The sequence below is a fragment of the Acanthopagrus latus genome, chromosome 6 (genome assembly GCF_904848185.1).
Source record: "Acanthopagrus latus isolate v.2019 chromosome 6, fAcaLat1.1, whole genome shotgun sequence".
NCBI lineage: Eukaryota > Metazoa > Chordata > Actinopteri > Spariformes > Sparidae > Acanthopagrus > Acanthopagrus latus.
Genome location: NC_051044.1, coordinates 20,985,659 through 21,011,674, shown reverse-complemented (window position 1 = coordinate 21,011,674; position 26,016 = coordinate 20,985,659). Strand labels below are relative to the sequence as shown.

The 26,016-nt window shown below is 42.2% G+C and overlaps 1 protein-coding gene across 7 annotated transcripts in view; it reads left to right on the top strand.

The window, feature by feature from the left end:
* kif21b (kinesin family member 21B) overlaps nucleotides 1–22,416 on the top strand; it is a 62,892-nt gene extending 40,476 nt beyond the window's left edge. For 2 of the 7 annotated variants that reach the window (XM_037100694.1, XM_037100693.1), the window contains exons 24-35: nucleotides 155–399; nucleotides 1,730–1,798; nucleotides 1,918–2,028; nucleotides 5,817–5,855; nucleotides 8,776–8,912; nucleotides 9,568–9,748; nucleotides 10,045–10,209; nucleotides 10,865–10,982; nucleotides 11,069–11,239; nucleotides 16,260–16,459; nucleotides 18,017–18,153; nucleotides 19,464–22,416. In XM_037100694.1, the coding sequence (XP_036956589.1) occupies nucleotides 155–399; nucleotides 1,730–1,798; nucleotides 1,918–2,028; nucleotides 5,817–5,855; nucleotides 8,776–8,912; nucleotides 9,568–9,748; nucleotides 10,045–10,209; nucleotides 10,865–10,982; nucleotides 11,069–11,239; nucleotides 16,260–16,459; nucleotides 18,017–18,116 (1,536 nt within the window). In that variant the 3' untranslated portion in view covers nucleotides 18,117–18,153; nucleotides 19,464–22,416. The remainder of the gene's footprint in view (nucleotides 1–154; nucleotides 400–1,729; nucleotides 1,799–1,917; nucleotides 2,029–5,816; nucleotides 5,856–8,775; nucleotides 8,913–9,567; nucleotides 9,749–10,044; nucleotides 10,210–10,864; nucleotides 10,983–11,068; nucleotides 11,240–16,259; nucleotides 16,460–18,016; nucleotides 18,154–19,463) is intronic. The other 5 variants (XM_037100698.1, XM_037100696.1, XM_037100699.1 and 2 more) reach the window with 3 other exon arrangements.
* The last annotated feature ends 3,600 nt before the right edge of the window (nucleotides 22,417–26,016 follow it).

The following is a 26,016-nucleotide window of genomic DNA, read 5'->3' as shown; positions in this document are numbered from 1 at the left end:
TTCATGTTAATATCCTTCTGTGCCTTAATTGAATTCAATCTTCATCTTTACTCAAAGTCTCATTATTATCTATCCCTCTGTCATTCTTCTTTCTCATTAAATTTCCCCCCTCGATGATCCTCTGTAACACAAATGGTGCGCATTTCTCATCCAGATGGAGCCTCGTCTGTCAGCTCAGATGAAGGCGGTGTCGGCGGAGTATCTGGGTCCCATCCTGGACCCCTCATCAGGCGGCAAGCAGCAGCACATCACCAAGTCTCTGGCCTCACTGACAGACATCCAGGAGGACGGCCTGAGTCTGGCAACCGCAAGTCTGGGCTTCAGCCTGTCCCTGCGAGACCCCTACCACAGGGAACGGGCGTCCCGTACCATCAGCCTGCCTATCAGGGGACACACCTTGTAAGTGAATCATGATGATCACTCAGATGAAGCAAAGGCAAAACATATCCTGGTAACATATGTGTTACCAGGATATGGGAATGTCGAGGCTTGGCTCTATCATTACCAGTCTGTGGCATGCTGACCTCACAAGCAGGCCAGATAATTACTGCAGTGATTTTTTTTACTTATTAGCTATGAACAATGTATCCATCACATTTAGTTAAATAGCAACCATATGTACCCATTACTTTTAGCCAACTATCAACCATTTATCAGTTACTTTTAGCTAACTAGCTGCAATTTATCCAATACTTTGAGCCAACTATCATTTATCAAATACTTTAAGTTAACTACCATTTATCAGTTACTTTTAACTAACTGCCATTTATCCATTACTTTGGGCTAACTACCAAACAGTGAACCTTCTATAAACTATAATATTCCTTATTTAGCTAACTATATCCATTACTTCTAGTTTACTATTAATGAATTATGCATTATTTGCGTGTTTGTTCAGGTAATAAAGCTGACTCAGTAAGTGGATATGATTTTTAAATCAGATCATACAGTAGTTTCTATTTCGTCAAGGTTGTTGAGCGACTTTGAAAATCTTTGCCACCTGGCAGCCTCTGAAATACCCCCTGAGGTACAAATACCAATGATTGTGAATTACTGCCCTGGGGTTTGGGACAGCAGGGTGCCTTGTAGTTAGAGTCTTTTTCAATTAGAGAATCCTCATTTCAAATCCCCATGCTGATAATCATTTGTTCTGCTGAGGTGCCTTTGAGCACGATGAAGAGCAGAGTCATTTAAGGCGATGACATGGGCTGAATTTGAAAGCCTTTGAAAATCTTTGAACATGAGAGATAAACAAACAAGTGAGATAGAAACATGAGGTTAATTGCATAACCATGAGTGAATCGACACCCTGTGGAATATCACAGATGCAGCAACGAGAGAAAAGAACATCTTTTTACATTTCATGTCCTGACAAAGGAGACAAAGTTGTCAAGAACGCATGTGTCTATTTCTGACTGCACCGTGACAACCTCTGGAAACCTGCCAGAGGCTTAACATTTTTTAGGTTATAAAACTGCTTCAGGGAGGGAAAAGGCAAAATCAATGGAATCTGCATCAGTCCTCAGGGACGGGAAGAATGTTTGTGTGCGATTTGATAAGAAAAGATGTGAACCTGCCAGTTGCTTTAGCCTGCTTGAGGTGTTGTTAAATGGCATAAAACCCTTATTGCTTATAGATTCCCAACAGTTTACATAGATGTATGTCATCCGCCTGTGCACTCCCTTGAAGATTTGCTTAGTTTGCTTTTGTGCGTGTGTGTGTGTGTCAGTCCCAGGCAGTCTCGGGGTTATGACACTTCCCCCATAACGAGGAGGAAGTCTTACGACCGTGCGTACAGGTACATGCACTGTAATACTCAGATACATTTTTCTGGCCTGATCGATTCCATGTTTTGACTGTGTGATGTATTTAATGTTTCTTGTTCTTCCCTATCCCTGAACTTTCACCTCATAACAGGCCCACTGACGGCTATACTCCCCCTTCCTCGCCTCCTCTGAGGACCAGGAACGACCGCAACGTCTTCTCAAGGCTCACCAGCAACCAAACCCAAGGTTCAGCTCTGGACAAGTGCGTACATTCCTGCACAGACACACACATTCATTCACAAACTGCCTTTGTTCTTTTGTCACCACGTTCTCATCTGATCAATTCAGTCCCACTTTGACCGAATGAATCACTCCTTTAGTTTCCTTTCTTCTCCTCCATGGTTTGAGATCTTCACCGACCCTGTCGATAGGCTGAAGGTCGAGCCTTTTGAGTGGAATGTGCTTTTGTCTGCGGTGATGAGCTCAAGAGTGAGCTATTCCAGCTGTTTATCTTTGGATGAGACCCTCTTTTAGACAAAACCCTTTTCATCTGGCATTAAAGTAGGTCCTAGGGGGGCAGATGGTGCCAACATTCACAGAATCCAGGTGTGAAATGCATTCAAGAGGCATTGAAGATCTTATCAGCCAAACCACAACCACAGGCTGCTCAAGGCTGCATTTAGCAACACTAACAACAAGGTGTAATTGCGTCGTGTTTCCAATCCATGTATGGGAGTTACCAGGAAACAAACAAAAACCAGGAGGGTGAGGAACATACTCTGTAGAAACACGCTGTAAGGGGCAGTTGTGATTGGGGGGAATGAGCGAGTCTGTTTTAAGACGATGTGATGTGCATGACAACGAGAAACACGATAGCATTTGGACCAAAGAGTGAGGGATCAGCTTGTACAATCAAATCTAATCCAATAAAAAAAATGCCCCGCAATAAATCTTTTGACTCTATCAGAGATTCTGATTTATGGTAATTCTTGAGGCTGTCGTTGGTCGTAGTGTCAGGCTATTCTCATTATATTTACATATATAAAGGTAAAATAATGGGATAAGCACTTGGCGATTCGTAAGCGGTCCAGCTACATGGGATGGGAACACAATGTGGGTATGAGATGCATGTTAATAATATCAGCCATGAAGGTGCCAAGATAGAAACGAGCAACCGGTCTTCTCCCTTCCTGCTCACAATCAATTTCGGCCTCCTTCCACTCTGACAAATGTCAGCGGTTAATTTCAGTCAGCGTTCCGCTGTAAAGTTGTTTGTTGTGTAATCTTTATTAAACTGGAACATTTCTCAGCTTTATCGACCCCTAATTGTTAGCGAGGATGCTGTGTGAGATGAGTTAGGGTGTCGTGTTTTTTGTTCGTGTTGCTGTATGTGTGAATATTTGTGCTGTGCGTGTGTGTGTGTGTGTGAGCCTGTGGGTCCTCATTATCTGGAGCAGGGGTAGGTAAATGATTTGGCTTGTGTCATCTTTCTATGCAGCGGTTGTCATCGGTGGCCATATTTATTTGACTCAGGGTGACAGTGTGGGAGGATGTTTATGTTTAGAGCCTCACATGTCGGTCCCACTGGGGAACCCCTGCGACAGAGCATGATGCAGGCGGGCGAAATGCTGTGAGGGTTTTCCTTTTATCTTCTGTTGCATGGCGCATTTGCATTTTTTACAATTCACAATTTGATGAACTGTATTAACATCACTTGGTCATTTGCACTTTTGTTTTAAGTGAGGAGTGGGTGGCATTTGTTTTGTTCACTGAATTTTTTATTTATTTATTTATTTATTTTACCAAACATTCACCATTTGAAGGGGCTCTTTGTAGTTTTGGAGAAGAAATTCAAACTCAAAATTTTAACTTTTACAATATTATCCAAAACTGAATAAACAAAGCAGCTTTTCAGATAAAGATAAGGTCCTCGGTCGGAACACTGTTTGAAGTTAGAGAGGTGGCAGGGTCCGACAAGTATGAACAGCATCAAAAAAAGTGTTGCCCTTTAAGGTCAGTGTGTTTATTCAGAGAGTTTGTTAATTCAGTTCATTTAGGCAGAAATAACAAGTCAATGAGGATCTTTGTCTTTAGATGAAATTCTCTTCAACAGAACTACAAAGTGCACCTTTAAAACCATACATTTGATTTTGTTTGTTTTCATTGTCCCAACATTACTGACACTGACCCAAGTATGACACTGAATTAATCACAAGCATAAATCCAAAGTTATATTAAGCTAAGAATGATTAGAGCATAAATCGTCTGCATCGTTCTGTTTAATTAGATGTCAAATGAGAAGCCTCCTGCTAGGCAAAGAAAGAAGATAGCGATGTTCTCAAGTATATCTTTGCAAGTTCACGGAACCTATTAAAATACAATAAGAGGTTTTTTGTGTGATTGTGACTGTATGGATACATTCTGCTACTGTTTTCTGACTGATTTATATTGGGAGAGCCAGCGAGGCTGGGAGCAGGCACTCCACACGGATTCAAAAGAGGAAAATTAATTTCAAACAAAGTTTTCCTGTCGCCTGTTGGATAAGGAGGCGTCGAAATCTAGATCTGCTGTTTTTAATCTTCACGTAACATTTGCATCCTCCAAAACCAATGAATTTTAAAAAGGATTTTGTATTGAGAGAAAAGGCGGATATTACTATGCTAATAGCCGCTGTGGCCAGCAGTAAACACCCAGAAATGGAGGAATTTAATTCACCTTTTAACACTGTGGCTCCCTCAGGACGTATCCACAAGCATTTTGTTTTATTATTTCATGCTCATGAGTGTAAAGCACTGGCTCTCCTGGTGACAAACCTGAGGCTATAAAATATTTACAATATAATAACCCTTTTATTGCCCTGTTACACACATGCCAGCCTTTCCCTCTGAGCTATTGTGGAGGAACTGTATTGGTGTGGTCGAGATTTTCTTTCCCCCTCGACAGCTGTGAGCGAGCTCGCCTGTGAGTTTGATTGACAGTCTTATCCTCCATCCTGGATCTTACCCTGTTCGCAGTCCCTCATGTTCTATCTGTATTTTTCTGTACTAAGATTAAATGTGGGAGTGGGCACTGATGTCAGAAGAGTTACACATTGGGGTTATGCGCAATAAAAGTGTAGAGATTGTGTAATGTGCAGTTCTTTGACCTCTGTGTATGACTGTCCTGGCATCAGTGCTCCCCTCTTGAACTTCCCTTTTCTTTCAGTACCTTTTTTCTGCCTTGTTCTAACGATTAGTTCAACATTTTGCAGAGAGTTTGATGGGGAGATTGATGCCACTCCCATGGTTGTATGCATACAGCCAGAAGTTGGCTAACTTTTGCTTGGCATAAAAACTGAAAACAAGGGGGAACATCTAGCCAAGATGATAACAAAATCTGCCTCTCAACACCCCGAAAACTCAAAAAATGAACATGCATCGCAGAGATCCACAAATTGTCATCTCCACAAATATTTTTTTTTCCAAATGAGGCATAGCGTTAGACACATGTTAACTGGTGAGCTTTAGAGGTGCTCTGAATCAAACCTTGTTAGCTTCAGACAGAGCCTGGCTAGCTGTTTCCCTCTGTTTCCAGTATGCACGCTAAGCTAAGCCAACAGGCTTCTGGCTCTAGAATTATATTGAACATACAGACGTGAGAGTGTCATCGTTCTTCTCATCTAACTCCTGGCAAGAAAAACAATATGGGTGCTACCCGAAATGTTGAACTATTTCTTTAAACTTGTAACCTTCAGTGTTAGCCACTAAACCAGCTGTTGCTTACTGTGGGTGTAGTGACAGTTAACATCCTCAGACAGTGGCCAAGGAGTGAAGCCTGCTCAGTGGTTGTCTTTGAGAAGAAGCAAACTGCCTGATAAACACTGAGCAAGCTTTATTGTTTGGCTAAGATTTCCTGCCTGTTTGCTCACTGCTTTATATCTAATACCCTTCCTCCAGTCACTCCTCCCTATAACCCTCTGCCAATAACCCTTCTGTCTTTCCTAAGTGTGGTTAACCCTTTCCTCTTCCCGCCCCGCCCTCCCCCCTTCTCCTGCTCCTCTTCTGCCTCCAGGTCGGATGACAGCGACTCCTCGCTCTCCGAGGTGCTCAGGTAGAGGAACTGTGCTCGTCACTCTCTGTTCTCCCATTTGCCTGTGAACTCACCTGGTGTCGTCTTGTCTCCACCAGTAGTCACCAGTAGTGCCACGCCTGGCCTCCCCTTCACGCCCCTTTGTCCCCCTCTGTGGGTGAGGTCGACGTGGTGCATGTTTTAACCACACGTGGCTTTCCCCTCCCGGCGGCCTTTCCCGCGATGTGTTTCTTTGTGGTGTTGCTTGCACACAAGATCTGGATGAACCTTACCACTTTTCTACAGGCTGCAAAAAAATAAGGAAATATGAATATTAGAGCTGAACAATGACTACAAATATCACGGAAGAAACAGCATTGCCGGTGGGGTATCCAAATCGCTGCACAAAAGAAGGAAAATGTGAAAACGTGCTATTATAAATGAAGTATTGTGGTGCTACAGAGCTGCCCGCCCCTTAAAAATTCATATTCTCCAGATGAAAGAGAACAGACCCCAGGAAAAAAAATCAAGTCATCACCTTTTTTTCAAATATTTTTTTTAGTGAAAATAAGAATTACCATCCCCACTAAAATCACATTCAAATTGCAATATATCTCAAAATACCTGCATTATTCATTCCTTCATCATTTCTTTAAGATATGCAGCAGCGTAACTTAGCTCAGCACAGAGTGGAAACACAGAAACAGCTATAGAATGCTCTTTTGAAAGATAGCAAATTGTGTTTTGTATAGAGGGTTGCGTGGCTCCGTCCACAGTGGCTTTCTTGGGGACGGGGTATGAGAGAGGTATTCATCTTCCATCGACCTTTCGGCAAGAAAGCGAATAAGCATATTTCCCAAAACTATTCTTTCAAGTTTATGATAGAATTCTTTCTGATGAATACTTTTTTATTCCTGGGTCTTTATCACACACACAGACATACACAAATGGGTGCATCTCTCACCATGGCTCCCTTGTCTGGTTCTCTGTACTGCAGAGAGCACACACTGCTCTCCCTCCATATTTTCATTAGTCTGCTGGTCTCATGGTCCTTGGCCCCGCAACGTCCATTAGCAGCCCTTACATAGCGAATAACATGGCACACTGTGATATCTTCCACAGGCGCTGATAGAATGGGAACACTTTCTGCCATTTGGACCAGTGCTGCACTGTAAGAAATGGAGTGCTGCATTAAGCAGTGTTGTGCTGCGTGCGTCCTGTCCTTTATAGAGAAAAACAGCAGAGACACGGTACAGAAGGTACTCAAAATAATACAACATAATGGTTTTCCGGCAGGTAGACAAAGCAGCTTATGACTGTAAGTTGAGAGGTTCATGTAATATGATGAGGGGAAAAAAGAAAAATCTACTTAGATATATGTCATGGCAATAACACCAGAACAACGTCATTGTTAACTGACCAACGAGGATGGAGCGTCAGACCCTCCTCATGCAACATGATAGCCGTCAGAGTGATGAGGTTCATTCAAAGAAAACGCTGCAATTTTTTGAAAGTCTTCCGTCCCCTCTCTCCTGCAATCGTTGAAAAAATTATATTAAGAGAACGGTCACACGTAAGGATTCTCCTCTTTTTGTTAAATAATCTGTTTTCTATCATCAGTCTTTTCAAAATGGGATTGACTAAAAAGAGGGCGGGACAGATTGTACGTATTCACTCTATTCACTCACTATCACGGTCAGGTTTTGCACTTCTGCAGAGGAGCACAAGCTGATAATCTGACTACATTATCGACTTGTTACACTTCTCCCCACATACATATGCCAAAAGGCGATTGGCCGCGGAGCTGCTGATCTACGAGTCAGCTCCCACCAGACTGGCTGAGAATGGATGCTGCATGTGGTGATGATGACGCCTCAGGACGTTGTGCTGTGGTTTATTTTTGAGTTGCGGGCTGTTGTGTAGTCGGTGTTGCAAGGCTGTGTGGCTGATGTCATCAATTTTTTTGGAGCTTATTCTGTGCAAGTCGGTTCTCTTTTTATGTTTTCATGAGACTTGGCAAGACATGCATGCAATCATTTTTCACTGGCTGATAATTGACAGTTTTCGATTTTGGTTGTCATTTTTATGCACTGTAAGAAAAAAAGATGATGGTTTAGTGTTTATATTTTTGATTTGACATGTGAATTTGTGTGTGTTTTCACGCTGAGACAGAAGAGGGGCATGTTGCCATCTTTGACATGTTTCGAGCACACCCTTCGTTTGCTCACTCTGTGCAGAACCAAACCTGTCTTTGTGTGTAATCACGGATTCTCTTTTCCCTCCTCTGGCTCTCCCTCTCACGGTTTAGCTCTCTACCTCACTTTCCCTCACACACTCACATACACACCAACCACCATTGGTGCTATTAGGAAGCCCACCAGGGGCCAATTTTCCCACAATACTTCCCTCCTCTTCTCACCCTCTGCCTGCTCTGTCTCACTCTGCTGACTGCTCTCCAGGCACTGTGGGACTCTGGCCTGTCAGGGGGACATAGATTGGGAGGGGGGGGAAGAGGTTCAGCTAGAGATGTGGGTTATGAGGGTATGTATGTGTGAGTGTGTATGAGAGAGTTGGGGGGGGCAGAAAGAGAAGTTGAATAGGAAAGCAGCTCTTACTGTTGTAGTGCCTTAATTGGGCTGTTCTACAACAAAAGCAAAGCGGGGGACGGGGTGTGGAGGCAGGCCAGTGAGACGGAGCAGGTGGGCTCAGAAAACCAGCAGGAAGTTATGTGTGCGTCTAGTTCTTTTTTTAGGGGAGTACATCATCTGTATGTATCCAGTGAGGTTTGTATGGATTTGTATTGTCTCTGTAATGGATACAACATTTGTGTTTGTGTGCATGTTTGTGATCAATCTGTGCGTACAGTGTAAACATCTGTAGTTACCAGCAAAGATATCAGCCTCAAGGACTTTATGTGTGTATGTACAGTTGACACTGTATGCGTGTGTTACCGTGTCCTTAGGGGTGTGATCAATCCCATCGGGGGTGTGAAAGGGGGTCGGACGGCGCCCCTGCAGTGTGTTTCTGTAGCTGAGGGCCATTCGAAGCCAGTCCTGTGTGTGGATGCTACAGATGAGCTGCTTTTCACTGGATCTAAAGGTACACATACCAGCAACTGGACTGTAGGGATCCTTCTTAACCTTAATTCAGTGTATATGTAGCATTAAATATGTGATTGTTAAAGCTCTTTTGAATAGATCCTGAATATGTAGCAACATGACAAGCTAAAACTTGTCATCTCAAAACAATTACACTACTTAATGCTTTGGTATATAAACATATTTTATTCTCTTTTTAACGATAGAGATGAAAAGATTGACACCACTATCATGTCTGTGGGTTATGTGTGAAGCTAGTAGCGGGAGGTGATTAGCAAAATGTGAATAAGTGTTTTCTCCAAAAATATTAAACATTTTATAGTTTTTATGCTGAGCTAATCTTCCTGACTGCTGGCTATGGCTACATATTTAACAGACAGATATGGGGGATTATGAAAGCGAGATACAACAGATCAATTGGTGAACTCCAGAGACGTAGTTGGACAATTGTTTTCATCTTTGTAGAGAGCCAGGAGAACTTTTTTTCCATCTGCTTTATGGCTTTTTTTAACCCAGCATAAAGACCTCATGTTCACCTAGTCCTGGCAACAGAAATTTAAGCTGAGTCAGAAAAATAACAGCAAGAAAAGAATAATATATTCCATTCAATGCAGTGAAATTTGCACCCATGTGAGCTGCTCTCTTTCCTCCTCCAGATCGCACCTGTAAGATGTGGAACCTGGTAACGGGTCAGGAGATCGTCACCCTCAAAGGCCACCCCAACAACGTGGTGTCAGTTAAATATTGTCCTTCCTCCTGTCTGGTCTTTTCCGTCTCCACCTCCTACATCAAGGTGTGGGACATCCGCGACTCCGCCAAGTGTGTCCGCACCCTTACGTAAGTTTCCCTGCTGCAACAAGCCACATGAGGCAGTTTGCAGCTGTTAATCTCAAAAAAATTGCAGCTGGGGAGAGATTTGATAGAAGTGATTAAGGGTGTGATTTTTCTGTTCAGCGATGTGTTTCATGTTGCAGAAAAGTGACAGATGATATGAGGGAAAATCCAATTTGAAATCCATCTGGATGAAATGTTAAATTCACTCTGTCTCTGTCTCTAATGCTCCTATATGCTTCCTCTTCTTAAGTCTTTCATTCTATTTCTCTTTCACTGTTTGGCCTCTCCTTCTCCCACAGTTCATCAGGGCAGGTGGTTTCAGGTGACGTGTGCGCCGGCACCACCACCCGCACAATAACCTTTGCGCAGGGCGAGTGTCAGATCAACCAGATAGCCATCAACCCGTCAGGCTCTGTGCTCTACGCTGCTGCTGGAAACACCGTCCGCATGTGGGACCTCAACAGGTACATTCATTGAACTGCTCATCCATTTATGTATTCAGTCATTCATAGGTCCATGCATTCATCACTTCCATCACTGATTTATGTGCCCAGTCTTCTCCACATTCATTGATTTATTCATGCAGATAGTTTCTTTACTTGAAATTCTTCTACAGATAGATGTGGATGTATATATTCACCTCTCAGGTGTTAATCAACCAAAGCGACGATTAACAACTGACTGAAGAGATTAAAATGACTGTCAAAAGGAAAGTTCAGGAACTGGTGTTAAGAGTTTTCTATGTGAGTGAGTTTTCCACAAGGTAACAATTTCTGAAATCCTGTGGCTGCGCCGTCTTCTTCTCAGTGTTTCTGCTTCCGGAGGGAGTTGATTAACAGATTGGACCAGACAGTTTACGCTGAGGGGCTCAGACCCACTTAATGATGCAGAAATAAAATATGAATGCATTAAACATTTCGTCAGCATCATCTCTGCCCATGGCATCGCTGTGTCTCGCGGTTTTACCTCACCCTTGAGACGGAAAGTGATTTCATTCAATGAGACTGGCACCTTGGAAATCAAATTCTTGTAAGTAAAGAAATGAATTTCACAGATCTTTGCTTAACCTCGTTTGCTGCGTGGCTGTGTGTGTGTGTGTGTGTATTTATGTGTGTGTAGGATGCAAGGTATGGGGAGGCTGACAGGCCACATCGGCTCCGTCATGTGTCTGACAGTGGGGCAGTCTTTGCTGGGCAAAGACCAAGTAATCACAGGCTCCAAAGACCATTATGTCAAGGTACCACACACACATATTTAAACCTTACCTGAGTGTCACGTATGCAGTCTCTCTTTACAGTCTCCCCCTTCCTGCCCTCTTCTCAGGTGTTTGATGTGGCAGAGGGAACTATGGGTAACGTAGGTCCAGCTCATAACTTCGAGCCGCCCCATTATGACGGCATTGAGTGCTTGGCTGTACAAGGAGATGTGCTGTTCAGCGGGTCGAGAGACAACGGCATCAAAAAATGGGATCTGGAGCAGCAGGAGCTCATTCAGGTTTGTGTGTTTGTTTGGTGTGTGTGTATATATGTACACGTGTGTTTTTTAGTGTTTTTGTCAAGATTTGTGTTGTAGATTTCTTAAAGCTTGTGGTCTTTGTAGTTTTGTAATCACTGTACTTTAGTGATTACTATTCTGAGAACATACTGTCACTCCCTGAGGCTTATTCAAAATTAAGGCTGCAAGTGTTTCATATTCTTACACTGTATGTGAGGTCAGCAGGGTTGAATTAAGCAGGAAGCAGAATGATATCATATTCATGCAGATGTAGAGTTTGTGTGTCAAAGTTCAAAGCCCGGACTATGTGTCGGTGTTGTGAGCCCTCAAGTAGAAATTATGTCACTGTTTTTCTCACTGTTTTTCTGAGGCTATTAACCCTCATAATCCTGTTAGCAAAGCTGTTCTTTCCACATGATGTGCCCAATGCAGATAGAGTGCTCACGCAGGATGAAAAGACTTTGGGAGAATATAGATGGAAAATGATTCCTGTCAGAGAGCATGCCACATGTGCAGGACAGCAGCTGAACTGTTTAGTGTGGAGAAGTTTGATTGTCAGTCATTGTTTTGGGAATTTATCAAGCAGCTTTAGATTCAGGGTCCACAGCTTAGAAAACTCTTTGGAGAAGGCTGGCGCCTGCATAATTGACTTGTGATTGGACAAAACCATCAGATCAGATCAACAGTAGGAAAGTGCTACCATCAGCTGAGCCAGTTGGTAACTCTTACAGAAGCCAGTGGGGAGGGGAGCCAAAACTTTTCCATCAAGAAAAGCCTTCGGTTACATTCTTGGCCCTTCGTTAAATGAAATGTACTCTCCAGACTAACAATTGCTTCTCTGGTGCTAACATCTAAACCACTCATGTAGCTGCCAGAAGTTTCTCAAATCACACTGACGGTTCAACCCCTGTGTGAAGCACACAGCTTGAAGCCTGGCAAGATGGGATTGTTGCAAAAATCACATGATCATGTGATCTTGAAAATCCAGCTGCATGTGAGGTAAACCTGAGGGTGGCACTAGAGTCAGGAGATTATCAAAGTCAGTAGACGTCATCCTCTGGAAACCATGAATTTCTGTAATTGTCTTGGCATCCAGTAGTTAATGAGATATTTGAGTCTATACCAAAGTGGACTTTGCCATCATTAGAGCCACTAGCTTGGGTAAAACTGTCAAGCTTTAATTCTGTTTTCTTTTTCTCTTATTTCAATAATTGTGTGGTAGAAAGAACAAGCAATTTGAAGATGTTTTCTTGGGGTCTTAGACCTTAAAGGCACCTCTCTTGCTGTTCAAATGAGTAATCGAAGAACTAAATAATTGAGAATAGAAATATCTATTAGTTGTTGTCTGGTTTGAACCAGAGAACTGAACATTTCATGACTGCTTACTTTGGCTTATGTGGACCAGAGGTCTTAAACAGGTTTGTGTAGCAGTGCACAGTCTTCTCTGTAGAGAGAGGTGCACACACTCTCTCCGCCCGTCCAGCACTGCTAGAGAGTACACTTCACTTGTTATCTGCCACTGGCCTGGCGGTGACAGAGAAAAGCTGTGTTGCCAGTTGAGCACTCAGTTGGTGGACAGCTCCCTTTACGTCCTCCTTTACCCAGAGTGTTCCCTCTGTGGAGAGAGTTAACACAGAGTCGTCCGGTGTAATGTAGCAGGAAAGCACTGTGTCAACATCAGGGTGCCAACACGCATCTCAGCCACAGGTACCACTAGAGGGAAGTGTGTGTGTGTGTGTGTGTGTGTGTGTGTGTGTGTGTGTGTGTGTGTGTGTGTGTGTCTCCGTCAACTCCTGCGGTGTCTCTTGTGCATCCTCCGCTGCCTGCGTATGTTAATAATGCATAACAATGTGCTCCGTGGGTGGATGCAGCACACTCATTTGCACACACTGTAATGGACTTCCTCAAGTTGTATGCGTAAGTTCTGCTCAGCCTTTGTTTATCCGAACAGAGTAAACAGGAACATTAGACATTATTATTTCCCTTCAAAGGCTGAGGTAGATCAAGTCAGTGCTGTGGTCTGCTGCATCTGACCTTAACCTCATTTGTGAAGCAGCCAACACAATCCGTTTTACAGCCTCTCTAACTCAGTAGTCTCTGTCTAATTATGTAATAGGATCAAATTGCGGCTGGGGGTATAATAGAATATATTACAGGAGACTCTGTAACTCCTCCAGGATTGCTGCTGTGAGCTGTTCTGCTATGACCCCTCTGTTGTTAAAATGCAAACGCCATGGTGTGTTTCTTGGGAGATTACGTGAGGCAGTTTGTTTTCTCAACACTGTAGTTTAGTGATCCCAGTTGCCTTATAAACATTTTAATGTACCTTCCAAAAACACTTTGTGCATTGTACTTGCTCGACATCATGCTTATGCAACTGTTGCTGCAGTGTGATGTTGCTCGGAGGTGTCGGAAAGCATTAACACGTTTTTTACCCATGGGTGTAAAGTTGTTTCAGACTGTGCCATAGATGACATGTATGTGAGAATGTTCCCTTTATTTTTTTGTAATAGCTCTTTCACATCTACACCTCTAATTGCACTTCCAACTATCTGTGGATGGGAGGGGGGGTCTCTCTCTTTTTTTCTCCCAATGATTTCCTCCATTTTGCTTTTGTGTTGAGGAAGGTTTCCTCAACCTTTTCTGGCCCACAGTTACCAACTTAAAATGACAAAACTCTGCTGACCCCAGGAATAAGGGAGTTGTCCAACTGTTAGCATGGAGGGGGCTCCAAATATTTATTAAAAGTCATCAGCTGCGTCCACTTCTACATAAAAATGAGCCATCTGCGCCAATTTAAAATCACTGAACAGATCTTACTGTAATCTCTGTTGCCAGCTGGTGTCTTCACACAAACATCATCTAGAGGCAGGAAGAAAAGAGCTTGACCCATACTGGACATTGAGGCTGATAGCCAGTAGGTAATTTGAAGGGGAATGAGGTTGAATGCCATCCCGCTCCTCTGGGCACTAGTAGCAGAGAGAGTGCAGGGGCTAAGGGGTTATATAGTAAAATGTGTATGTTAGCAAGGCAGAGCGAGGACAACCCAAAATACATATTACATTCTGGAGCACAATAAATGAGCTGTAATGATGATAATACAAAATTGTAGAAGCAGACCTGCCTGACTTATTGATCCTTTATCGGACCGAGGTTTAAGATTTAAGTAAAAGTCCAGGTCTCCGATCTTGGCTCTGAAATGTCAGTCTCATCAAGTGTGCTGTGTATTGATAAATCAATGACGCTGTCCGTGGTGCTGAAGCAGCAGGAGGCCTTGTAATCGTGCCTTTTTCTCTCAGTCCTGCCCTTCTGTTACCGGCATCTTGGAGCTATAATAGTCTCTATACTATATACTTTGAATATTCAGTAATACACTACACCTTTATATTCTAGTGTCACCTTCATGATCAAGATCAAGTAGTGTAGTTGAAGAGTGAGAGGATGATAGAGGCACACTGCTGCCTGTAGTGACCCTATAATATTCTCATTGTGTTTCTATGATCACTCAGTGGTGTCTGTGCTGCTGAAAATACCACCAGACCCTCTGAAACAAAATATCTTGGTTTTGTCTAAAGGGAGACAGTGTTAAAGATGACCAAATCACCACATCTTACAGCAATATCTGTATCAGAGACTTAAACTACAGTTTTTCTCTGTAAACACATGACATGATCAAAATGTTTTACATGAAAAAAATTAATTATGATGGAACAATAAACTTGTTAGCTCACTCTGGTGTGCAATAGAGTCACTGCTTCTGCATTACCTCAAATATGTTTTTGTCTTTTGTGCCAACTTACTTGTTAAGGTCAAATGCAGAATGGACAAAATAGACACTATCCATGATGTGAAATGAAAGACAGGAAGGACACGCAAACACACAATCCAAGGGTTCATTCCATCTGCCGTCTATAGTGCTGGCTGTATGTTGTAACCAAACATTTTACTGTTTCTGTTTCTGAGTGGCGAGTACCAGCAGGAGCATGTGTGGCCTTAAATTGTACTTTCAATATTCTCAGGAGCTGCTGAGTCTTACCATTTTTATAATCCACACATTTGCTTACACAAATCAATGTGATATTAGCACCAGATCAAGTGGTAGGTAGTAAATTATAGCCATTTGGATAATGTCACAGTATTGAAATCACTCTTGGATAGGACTGTTGTTCAGCAAGAATCACTTAATTGGCGCGTGGTATCATGATTAAGTTGCCCTTAGTATAATAATTTTTTTCCTTCGAAAGCTGAAGAGAACAACGGTGGTTTTATTAAAGTCCCTTATTTGGAAAATGAGGAGCGGGGCTAAAATAGATAGGCTTGCAGATGAGGAATGGATGTATATTTTTTTTCTTTTATTACTTTTTTAGCTTGCAAACAAATAGTGTGAGACACCTGGTGGATACAATAATGGAGAGGAACTTAATTAGCCATGTTGTTTTGATTGAGAGCTAATCTCAAAATGCAACGTGAAAATATCAGTTACTGGCAGAAGCAAATGAAATGCAACAGGAAAAAATAGATAACGTAATGAAAGTTATCTCCCTCTGCTGTGTTCTGCTGTAGCGAGCTGAATTAATCTGCAGCCCAGTTGGTTGAGATAAACAGAGTATTACAAAATTTGCTAAAAGTTTCTCTGCTGTTCTTTGATATAGTCTCCCGCCAGTGTGATCATCTGAGTGAACATAAGACAGATGAATCTGTTCTTAGTTTATGAATCACGTTTGAATCCATTGTAGAATTCCAAGCACGCAGACACATGAGATTAGAATAACTACAGTATTCAGTCGAACAACAGCGTTGTTAGCGAACCTCAAGCCTCAATTGCACTTGTGTGTTGCTAAGCAACAATGTGCATTTTCCATTCAAGAAATATATACTGAAGATGATTTATATCCATTGAAAATGAATCCCACATTTATGTTTTTCTACTGCTGTTTTTAGAAGGCAGTAATGAGATGACTCACGTTCCCACATGAGGTATAATATCTGTAACATTCTCTCTCTGCCTTTCACTCTGCAGCAAATCCCCAACGCCCACAAGGACTGGGTGTGTGCTCTGGCGTACGTCCCAGGACGGCCCATGCTGCTGAGCGCGTGTCGGGGCGGCATGCTCAAGGTGTGGAACGTGGACAACTTCACCCCAATAGGAGAGGTCAGGGGTCACGACAGCCCTATTAACGCCATATGTACCAACTCGAGACAGATCTTCACTGCGTCAAGGTAAAAAAAAAACAAAAAAAAAAACATCAATTTTTCGCTCTGTGTAGATAGAAAGCTCCATAAAATGCTGTTCATTTATAAGCTTTGATTTTTTTTTTTATCTGTCCAGCATTCGGTTGATGTAGCGAACAAATTAATTGGCAAATTAATTTCGTTAGAATATAACGACAAACTGAGCAAAAATATGAAAGCAATGCTTTTGTTTTCATCGCGTTCAAATAAAAGATCAAAGACGACACACAGCAGGATTATTTTTCTCAGATTTTGCTCACAGACTTGTTTAAATCCGTGTTAGCGAGCACTTTGCCAAGATAATCAAACCACCTGACAGGTGTGCCATATCAAACTGATTCTTAAACAGCATTATTGTTTTTCAGGTGTCTTTTGGGCTCGTCACCATAAAAGGAGACTCTGAAAATGTGCACATCATTAAAAATGGGAGCAATTTTTTTTATTTTTTTTTATGCAGTGCACTCTGAGGGCTAAAGAAACCTCTTATGACTTGTTTAATGACATTTATTTATTTATTATTTATTCACAATAAATTACTGTTATGAAAGAGTTTGTAGAATAAAGCACCATCAGCTCTGAACTGAATCATACACAGGCTTTTAAGGATTAGACATTACATTTTTTTTTTGTCAATTAAAATCTAACGATTAGATCCTGCTAACATGTATCGCCTGCCTCATACATCTTAGTCCTCACAGCTCGGTTACTATCCAAACTATTAAACTGTTAAAAACACACCAATGATGATCATAGTGCACTTTCCCACATGTTTTTTTATTGTGTGTTTATTTATCTCATAAACTGTCACTCACTAGGGCCCCAAATGTGTTTATCCACTGCTGAAAATAGCAAACACACTGTTTGCGCCTGTTTGGTTGACATCTGCTTTAAACAACAGTGCCTAGCTGATTTAGGAACTTGGCCTTCCCTGTAAAGAAAAAAAATGAAAAACTGCAAAAAAAAAAAAGTGGGCTTGAAGCTTGAAGTTTGAAAGAAAGTTTCAGGATATGAAGTCATTTATTTTTTTTGCTCTGGTCTCTTCTTGGAACAGTAAGAAAAGCTTTTTACCACAAGGGCTTTAGGGGTTTAGAATCTAATGTTTGTATTTTAGTTTTTTTGCTGGTACAGACTGAGAAAAACTGTTTGCCCTTTAAAAAATATCCTAGCTTTCTCTGAGTGAAACACTGGTTCATGACTCATGCTTGCTTCATCGCAAGCATTCATCTCCAGGTGTGTGCTACTCAGAGAGGGTCAAACTACATCCTGTTTTTCTGAGCTGACAGGGATTATGCGTACTTACTGTGTGTGTGTGTGTGAGTGTGTGTGTGCCCTTATTACTTCCTCTTCATCTGGTGGGCTTTCAACTGAAGTTGACTAACTTTCTTCCTCCTCTTCATACTCTGTTGTTCCATCACTTCTTTAATCCTCGTCATCTCTTGCTGTTCTCCTGCTGTCTTTTCCGTGGACAAATGGTCTTCATGGTCTCCTTCCTCCTCCTCCTCCTCCTCCTCCTCTGCTCCTCCCTGCCCCCTGTGTTGACCCCAGTGACTGCAGGGTGAAGTTGTGGAGCTATGTGCCGGGCCTGACCCCGTGTCTTCCCCGACGGGTCCTGGCCATCAAGGGCCGAGCCACCAGCCTCCCATGATTGCCTCCTCTCCGCTCACCAACCCTCCCTTCCTCTGGTACTCTTTTAACTAATTTCCTCCTCCTTTTCCCAGCTTAGTTTCTTTTCTCCTTCTCTTGTGTTTGTTCACTTTGGTGGTTCTGTTCGCTCCCGTTTCCATCCTCCATCATTTTTTTTTCTCCAATTATTTATTCATTCAGTTTTTGTTGTGTTGTCTTTACACATTCTGCCGAGTTTGGCTCAGTTTAACTTCTGTTTTGTGAAAACCTTTGTAATGCTTGCTGGTTTGTTAGCAGACCACTGCCTGCAAGACAAGACAAACAGCTTCACACTGACTGACCAAGTGACTCAGTTTTGCTTTGACAAACTTTTGAGCAGATGAAATGTTAAATCCTGTTGCTGTACTTGGTGGAATAATTGAGCATTTTGTGAAATGTGCTTACTTGCTTTAGCGCCAAGAGTAAGATGAGATGATCGATCACACTCTCAAATCTGTCCATTCAATGTAAGCTACAGCCAGTAAATGGTTAGCTTAACAAGTACCCCAAATAACCAACACAAAAACAGGCTAACCCGAACTTAGTTTTAAATGGGAAAGGGAACAAGTTTTTATCATCTTCAGCTCTGATCAGCTGCAGTGAAAACATGACACAAGGGAGGACAGGCTAATTTTCGCCCCATCTCTGGTGTGATGCCATGACGCACTTTGAAGTTGAGGATGTTGGAATACTTCACCATTCACCTTCTTTTCAAGCAACACTCGAACACCCTTCAGTCAGCGCTGAGTTTAAAAAGAGACTAGCTTAGGAAAGATCAGTACCTGATTGCTGCTTCATATGTTCATGTATCTTATTCAGATGTCAGATGTCCGATGATATTGATTGAAGTATAACCAGGCCACAATTGGCATAGCTGTCAATTGTCTTTACCTTCATAAGTATCTTGTCTTAGTGGTATCAATCTTCTGACATTTGAAATGTGATGCTCTCCTTGTTATTGCCTAATCGACCAACTTATTGACAAGCTGTTATGACTATCACTGTGGAGATGTACAAGAAAATGTAATTTAAATTGTCACGTCAGTTGGGAGAATAATTGTCATACATGTACTTATTTCTACACTTTTCTGAAAGGGCGCATTAGGTGTTTTATTCTTACCGACACCATGGAGAAGGATCTCTAATGAAGTGTGTGTGGGCAAGTGTGTGTGAAGTGCACTTTGAAGTCAATCTCTTTGTGTTGTGTCTGATGTGCAATAGGTTTGTTTTGAAAGGGGAGACTGCGTGATTGATGTTCTGTTATTTTCTCCCTTTGCTGTGTTCTCCTTGTTTTCCATCGCTCATCGTCTCTCTCCCGTTGTCTCTCCAGCGACAAGACGGTTAAGATCTGGACGTCAAAGGTGTGGAGGAAGAGGTGACAACCAAATTGGATCCTTTGTCGACCATCTTCTGACTACTGCAGCCACTGATCTGTGACCTGCTCTCTTCTAGAAATGAGATGTGACACTGAAAACACAGTTTCCAAGGCAATCAAGGTGTTTTTCTTTCACTTTTTTGTCAAGGTGCAAATTGACAAAGCTGAGGCTGAGCATGTATTCTAAGGCAAAAAAAAAAACTATTTGCCTTTCAGATGTGTTTTTTTTTTTTTTTTTTTCTTATATGCCTATTTGAAAGTGCCATTCGGGTGTGATGCTACAAGATTTGTTTCCGGCCGGGGATACACCAGGTGGAAGAATTTTTTTCTCCTGACAAGAAAATGACCGCAAAAAGAAAGTGTCCTTCTGTTCGATCACCGAGGTTTGACAATCTTTGTTGAACAGCAAGGGAAGAATTTGCTCAAAGACGTGTGTATTCATGTCAGAAGGTCAAGACGTGGACTGAATTTTGACTCCCAGAGGGATCTTATCTAAAGTCTCTGTTTCTCCATTCAAGAAGCTGAAAACAACGGAGGGTTATTGTTTGTGTTAATAACGGTGGATGATTGATAGACAATTGATGTTTGACATCACTGCAAGATTACACAAGACGCCATCAGTTTTAACGCCAGACACGTCCTCCAACACTTTAAGTTCAACTCTCTCTCAGTATATCACTGAAACTTAATTGCGTTCCACAAGTCGTGTTCATTTCCTTTTTTTTTTAATGACTTTTATTAATTTATTATTTTTTCCTACCTCAGTTGTTTTTGGACTTCGGCGTGAGGTGGGAGGGAACATTTTTACGGGTCTCTGCGTACAAAACACCTGGTGCTCGACATTTCTCAAGTCTTTTATTTGACGTTGGCGGTTCATATCTGTGTGGATGTGTCCTCTGTGGCCCTGCGGCTATCAGACTGTCTCGCTGCTGACCTTGCAAACAGGAAAGCACACGTCCAGTAGCACAACAAAGGTAGCACTGGACCCCCCGGAGGATTCTGACTGGATTGTATTATCTGCTCAGTAAAGTGCTAACAGGGGTGAAAAAGAAGAAACACCCCTGCGTCACAATGAAAACAGAATACACTACTCCAACGTTTGTGAGTCGGGTATTCCATCGAGGCCAAAGTGCCAGATCATTATCTCCGACCATCCTACAGTATGTGGCCCATACCTGCCATATATTCCCCACATGAATGGTAATAAGAGCCCTGCCAGTGTGACCCCCGCCTGCTTTTAGCCCCGTTCGGATCTTTAAGGTTAGCAACTGTGTCAGACTGACCAGCCTTACCCACCGAAGAGTCCACCTCCTTCCCCGCTACTGAACCTCTCTGGGAAGCCTTTTTAATTAGAGGTCTCGCAGCTTGACCGGCTGCTTTCAGGCGAGATTACTTGGATGAAAGTAGGTCATAACTGAGAGGGATTTCTTATTAAAAATCCCAATTTTCTTCCACCCACTATTTGCTGCTACATTTAAAGGCAGGAAAAAAAAAAACTTCCTGTTCCAGTGCACTGATGTACAAATCTGTTTATGTGGCAGATTATGCGTGTGGGCAACACGCACACACATATGCACAAACTGTGGACTCACACAAACACACGATTTCAGTGGATGTTGCGGTTATCCATCTTGCCTGATAGGTCTTGGCATCCCACACCGTGTTGATTTAGTGTCTCTTTAATGAAACAAATTCAGCACTGCAGCACTCCACTGACACACACGTGTATGCGCACACATACACACACCTATAGGCAAACAGTAATAACACAAGTCTTAAAAGTCAGCTCAGCTTTCTTTTTCTTAACATTTTTTTGTGTAAAAGTCTTACCGCTTGATAAAAACCCAGTTCATGTCTGTTTGTATCACAATATCACAGTTAACTTTTGGTATTAAAGGGTAACTCTACCAGTTTTACACATTCGAGCGTGTGTGCAGGTCTTTAGGAGTACTTGTGCATATGTGGAAAAAGTAGTTTAAAACCTTTGGTGGCTCCAGAGGAAGCTGATGAATTGCTTCCAGTGATCAGTGGCTGAGTTGCATTGTGGGTAATGTTGACACCATGTTTTGAAAACCGAGAAGAATGTGTGAAATGTTAGACCAGTGAACTGCGTTTGAAAACCTAATGCCTACATGACCCACAATGCAACTGAGCCACTAAGTGACATCACTGGACTCATGGACAGTTTAAAAACAAAAGATCAGAAATGCAGAACCAGAGATATTGACTTTTTATTCTACGCATTCTTCTTAGATTTCAAAACCTGCCGCCGACATTACCCACAGTGCAACTCAACATTGTGCATGACATCACTGGAGGCAATTTATCAGATTACATGCAGCTTCCTCTGGAGCCTCAAGATCTGTACATAAAACATGTCAACATGGCAAATTGTTGGAGTTACTCGTTCAGTTCTGAAACGTCATTGCCTCTGTTGATAAAAGAATACTTTGGTTTCTTCAGTGCAATTTTCCTTATGATAGACCCAGAAACATGTAGTTAAATTAAAACAAGCTTGGATCATGAAACAGCAGTCAGTGGTGTTGAGGTTAGTTAATATTTTCAACATACTCTCTGCAACTTCTCCTGTAACAAGGAGTATGTGCCGCCAACACAAGCTTGAAGCTGCTTACACTTCTCCAAAAGCAATGGTGTGGGTTGTGGTTTTATGTTGGGGAGGCGTAGTGAATGCAAATGTGTGGATGGGGTTAATTTGTTGACACGTTCTTGGTTTTGATATTTGTAATGCTTAGAAACTCAGGTAACGAGTGAGGGATAATGTTAGTCATACTTAAGTGATTACTTGACCCTGTGAATTTAGGTAGCTCTTCAAATTGACCAAATGCCTTGTTTGAGAGATTTTTATTTTACTTAAAGGTACTATCAGTGTACCTCCGGGGGGGCCCCCCCCCCCCCCCCCCCCCTTTTTTTTTTTTTTAAAAAGAGCCATTTCCATGTTTTGCTTTTGCATTAGATTCCCTTTACTTATTATCTATGTACTGTGCTTTTCTGTACAAAACGTACACATCTTAAATGACATCTTCCCAATTCTGGCCAAAGCTGAAAGTCTCGCAACTCTGAGAAGATATGCACTGATTTTTGACCATAATTGTTTAAAATTTGTATAAAGTATGGTAATTGTATAGCAGTTTGACTATAAAACTGGCATGAGCGGTACAAATTGTGGTCAGTAGGGAAATTAACCTCCATAATATTGTGGGTTGTACACTTTGACCTCGAGTCAGACCCCACTGGGCCCTATACACTGTACACTATGTATTTTTATGTGCTAATTAGCCAAACTGACCCTGCTCGCCACCTTACGGTGTGTTTGTGTGATAACAATGCTAAGACAACCTTTATCTCTGTTTTTCTTTGACCTTCTCCAGCCTCTGACTTATTGCTAGAGAAGATGTTGTAGTACTGAAGCTTTAGGCACTCTCCTCCCATGCGTGTACATAATGCTGAAGGTTGCATGATGTTGTGCTCCATCGGTCGCGTGGACATCTAAGAACATGGCAACTCAGAATGCAGTTCATTCCTGCTTGTATTTAATGTTTGATGTGTAACACCCGAGTGGATTCGTTTGCAAATTCTTAGTAGGATTTGGCCATTTGTTTGCATTCTGAAGCACTGACAGTCAAAAGGCTTCACAGAAGACGCTTGCTTGGAAGATTTTGGAAAGCCTAGCAGAAGCCCCAAATTATTATCTGGCCTTGAAGTCGCCCCCGATGTTCTGAGGCCAGTTTTCAGCCGATGTCCGCACCACTGTGTAAATAGGTGTGTCATACCTCTTTTGATATTCCAGACGTGATTTAGTCGAGGTTAACTGACTTCTTTCTCATCAGCTGGCCTTAGAGCGCTCTCTTCAGGTTAGGATTTACATGCACTTTGGATGATGAACACTGCTGTGAATACTCTGTGGACAGACATGTATTAAGCCTAGTTTTAGATTTAGTTTGCAAAAGCAGAGTTTAGGAGTCTCAGATGGGGCTTAAAACAAGGAAAATATATGAAAACATGAAAAGGATACATCTGTTAAGCTCCACAGGAGGGTTAGAAACTAGTTATATTAACGTTTGTGCTGATACAGTATGTTAGATAACAGTCAAGACTCCAGTATGTCCCTGCCTTTAAAGCCCTTCTTTCTTTGAAGCAAACGATAACCGAGAATGCAGATTTTCACTTTGGCAGAGCAGCACACACAGCATGGTGGGCACTCAGGAGAGTCCGGCTCCATCCTTATTTCCCTGGCTGTCTGCTGGCGTTCAGGCACTGTTCTTAATATTACTGACCACAAACAGGTCATATTACTCCATGAAAGATATAATCAGAGACACAGGATGACAAAATGCAACCTTAATCAACTCCTCAAGCATCAGTCAACGAGGGAATGTCTTTTCAGGAAGGCATGTTATCACACCAAATCTGCCATTGATGTAGTATGTCTTTGAATTCTCCTTTCTGATCCTGGATTGATACACCAGTTGGTGGCGATGCTGTAGCCGGATGTGGAAAAGTGTTAGCTGTCTGCCCAAAGCTTGAAAATCACTTGAACAGTTGATACCTTGCTTATTCTACAGTATGTGTGTCCCCCCGAGTGGTAGTAAAAAAATAAAAAATAAATACAACACTGACCATTTGCAAAACCCCGCCCCCTAGAACTTCTGCAGTTTACATTTATGACTCAGCAATCTGGTGCCCCCTGTTCGAAAAAATGCTTCGAAAGTGCCCTCTCGGATGCCCCTGATGTAATTAAATCATGATAAAGTTCCCCATAGGGTGTCCTTCCAATGCCCTTTCTGCACACTGGTGCTCCACCACATACAGCTGGTGGCCTTTTTTTTCAGAGTCTCCCACTGCACACAGAAGTAAAGAAAGGCAAACTAGAGTATAAAAAGTTGGATTAAAACTTAAATGTTTGTATTTCCTGACTCAGAACATTCATTTTAACCAAAGAGAAAAGGTTTGACGATGAGGAATAACCAGTGAGTTTGGCAAACATGATACTATCTTTCTAGTTTTTCTCTTGAGTTTTTGGTTTTGGAAAAGCTTAAAGAAGTACCAAACACTCTTTTGGCTTGTGGAGAAATCCAACACTCGACAGACCTGCCATGCCCAGTCAAGGTTGCTAAGCTATATTTGGACAATCTCTGTTTGGGTGCAGGGGTTTGGCGAATGGTCAGTTGTCTTAAAGTGAAACACAGACTGCAGCAGAGCAAACTTCTCTCAATCTTTGTTTATTAATATAGTGTCTGTAACCAGTCTGTATTGAATATAAGAGTCGAGCTGTCAGTCAGTGATTGTGTGATAACCACCTTCAGCACCTCCAGCCCGGCCCAACCATCTCGTGACTATGAGGAGATGAAACCTAAGTAGTCAGTGTCTCAGCTTCAGCCTCGTGCCTCAGCCAACAGGCCCTACTGCCTTAAAGAAACAGAATGTGAACCATCGTTATTACTCTGAGGATTGTAGCCCGTCCTGCAGATTGGGGGAATTCTGTTCTAAGTCAGATGACGTCTCCGCTCGCTTTATCAACATACGGCTGAAAAGACTTTGCCTCGGGCTGCTGAGGGGATGGGAGCCCATTTAGACACAATCAAGAGGGCACTTTACTGAATCACCATCGCACACCGACACACGTCTTCTTCTCTGCAGCTGCGCAAGTAACATCTCCGGTGGTGTGTGTTTTCACATCAAGCACACATACGCTAACATGACATGTGGCAGTGTCTGTGAAATATATGTACTCACGGGACATAAATGCAGGGTCAAAGGTCATTTGTGCCTTTTATTGCACAGACTACTCCCTCTCTTAAATGAGTGTAAATGTGTGTACAGTTTTTTTTTTTTTTTTTTTTTAATATGACAATGTGCATGCGACCAAGCCTTGTAAAATATCTTACTGTAAATAATGTAAGTAAATATTTAATGAAGGATTCAATGTTCCATCAAGGAAATAAAGAAGTTAAAATCGGCCGCCTTTTGTGTCCAATGGTGTGAGGGAATGAAATCAGGATCTATTGAATATTGCTTTCGTTTGTACAAGATCGCAGTCCTGTTTGTTCCTTTAACCAGATTGATTGAGGTTTTGCTAATATTTACCCAGCTGTCTGCAGATTACAACACTTAGTACTTGATCTCCCCTGTTGGATATTAAGACCGAAGCAGCTGAGGAATAAAATAATCCTTTACTTTTTGCAGATGGATGCAGAGTTAACTGATCTCTCAGAACAAAAAGGCAGACAGGTTGTAAAGCAACACTCGCAGACATGGGGAAATGTTTTTCATCCAGATGCATTTCTCTCTACTTCAGGGCCAGAGATACAGACTCTAAACACATACATCTTCATTTCCCTCGCAAACTCTGATCATTAACTTGTGTCGGGCTGCGCTTGTCCCAGCAGCGACGGGAGACACAAGCACTGTGATGTACGACGCCCATTAACGCCTCCGAGGAGGCAGAAACCATTTCAAGATGCCAGTCACAAACAAATAAACATCCATA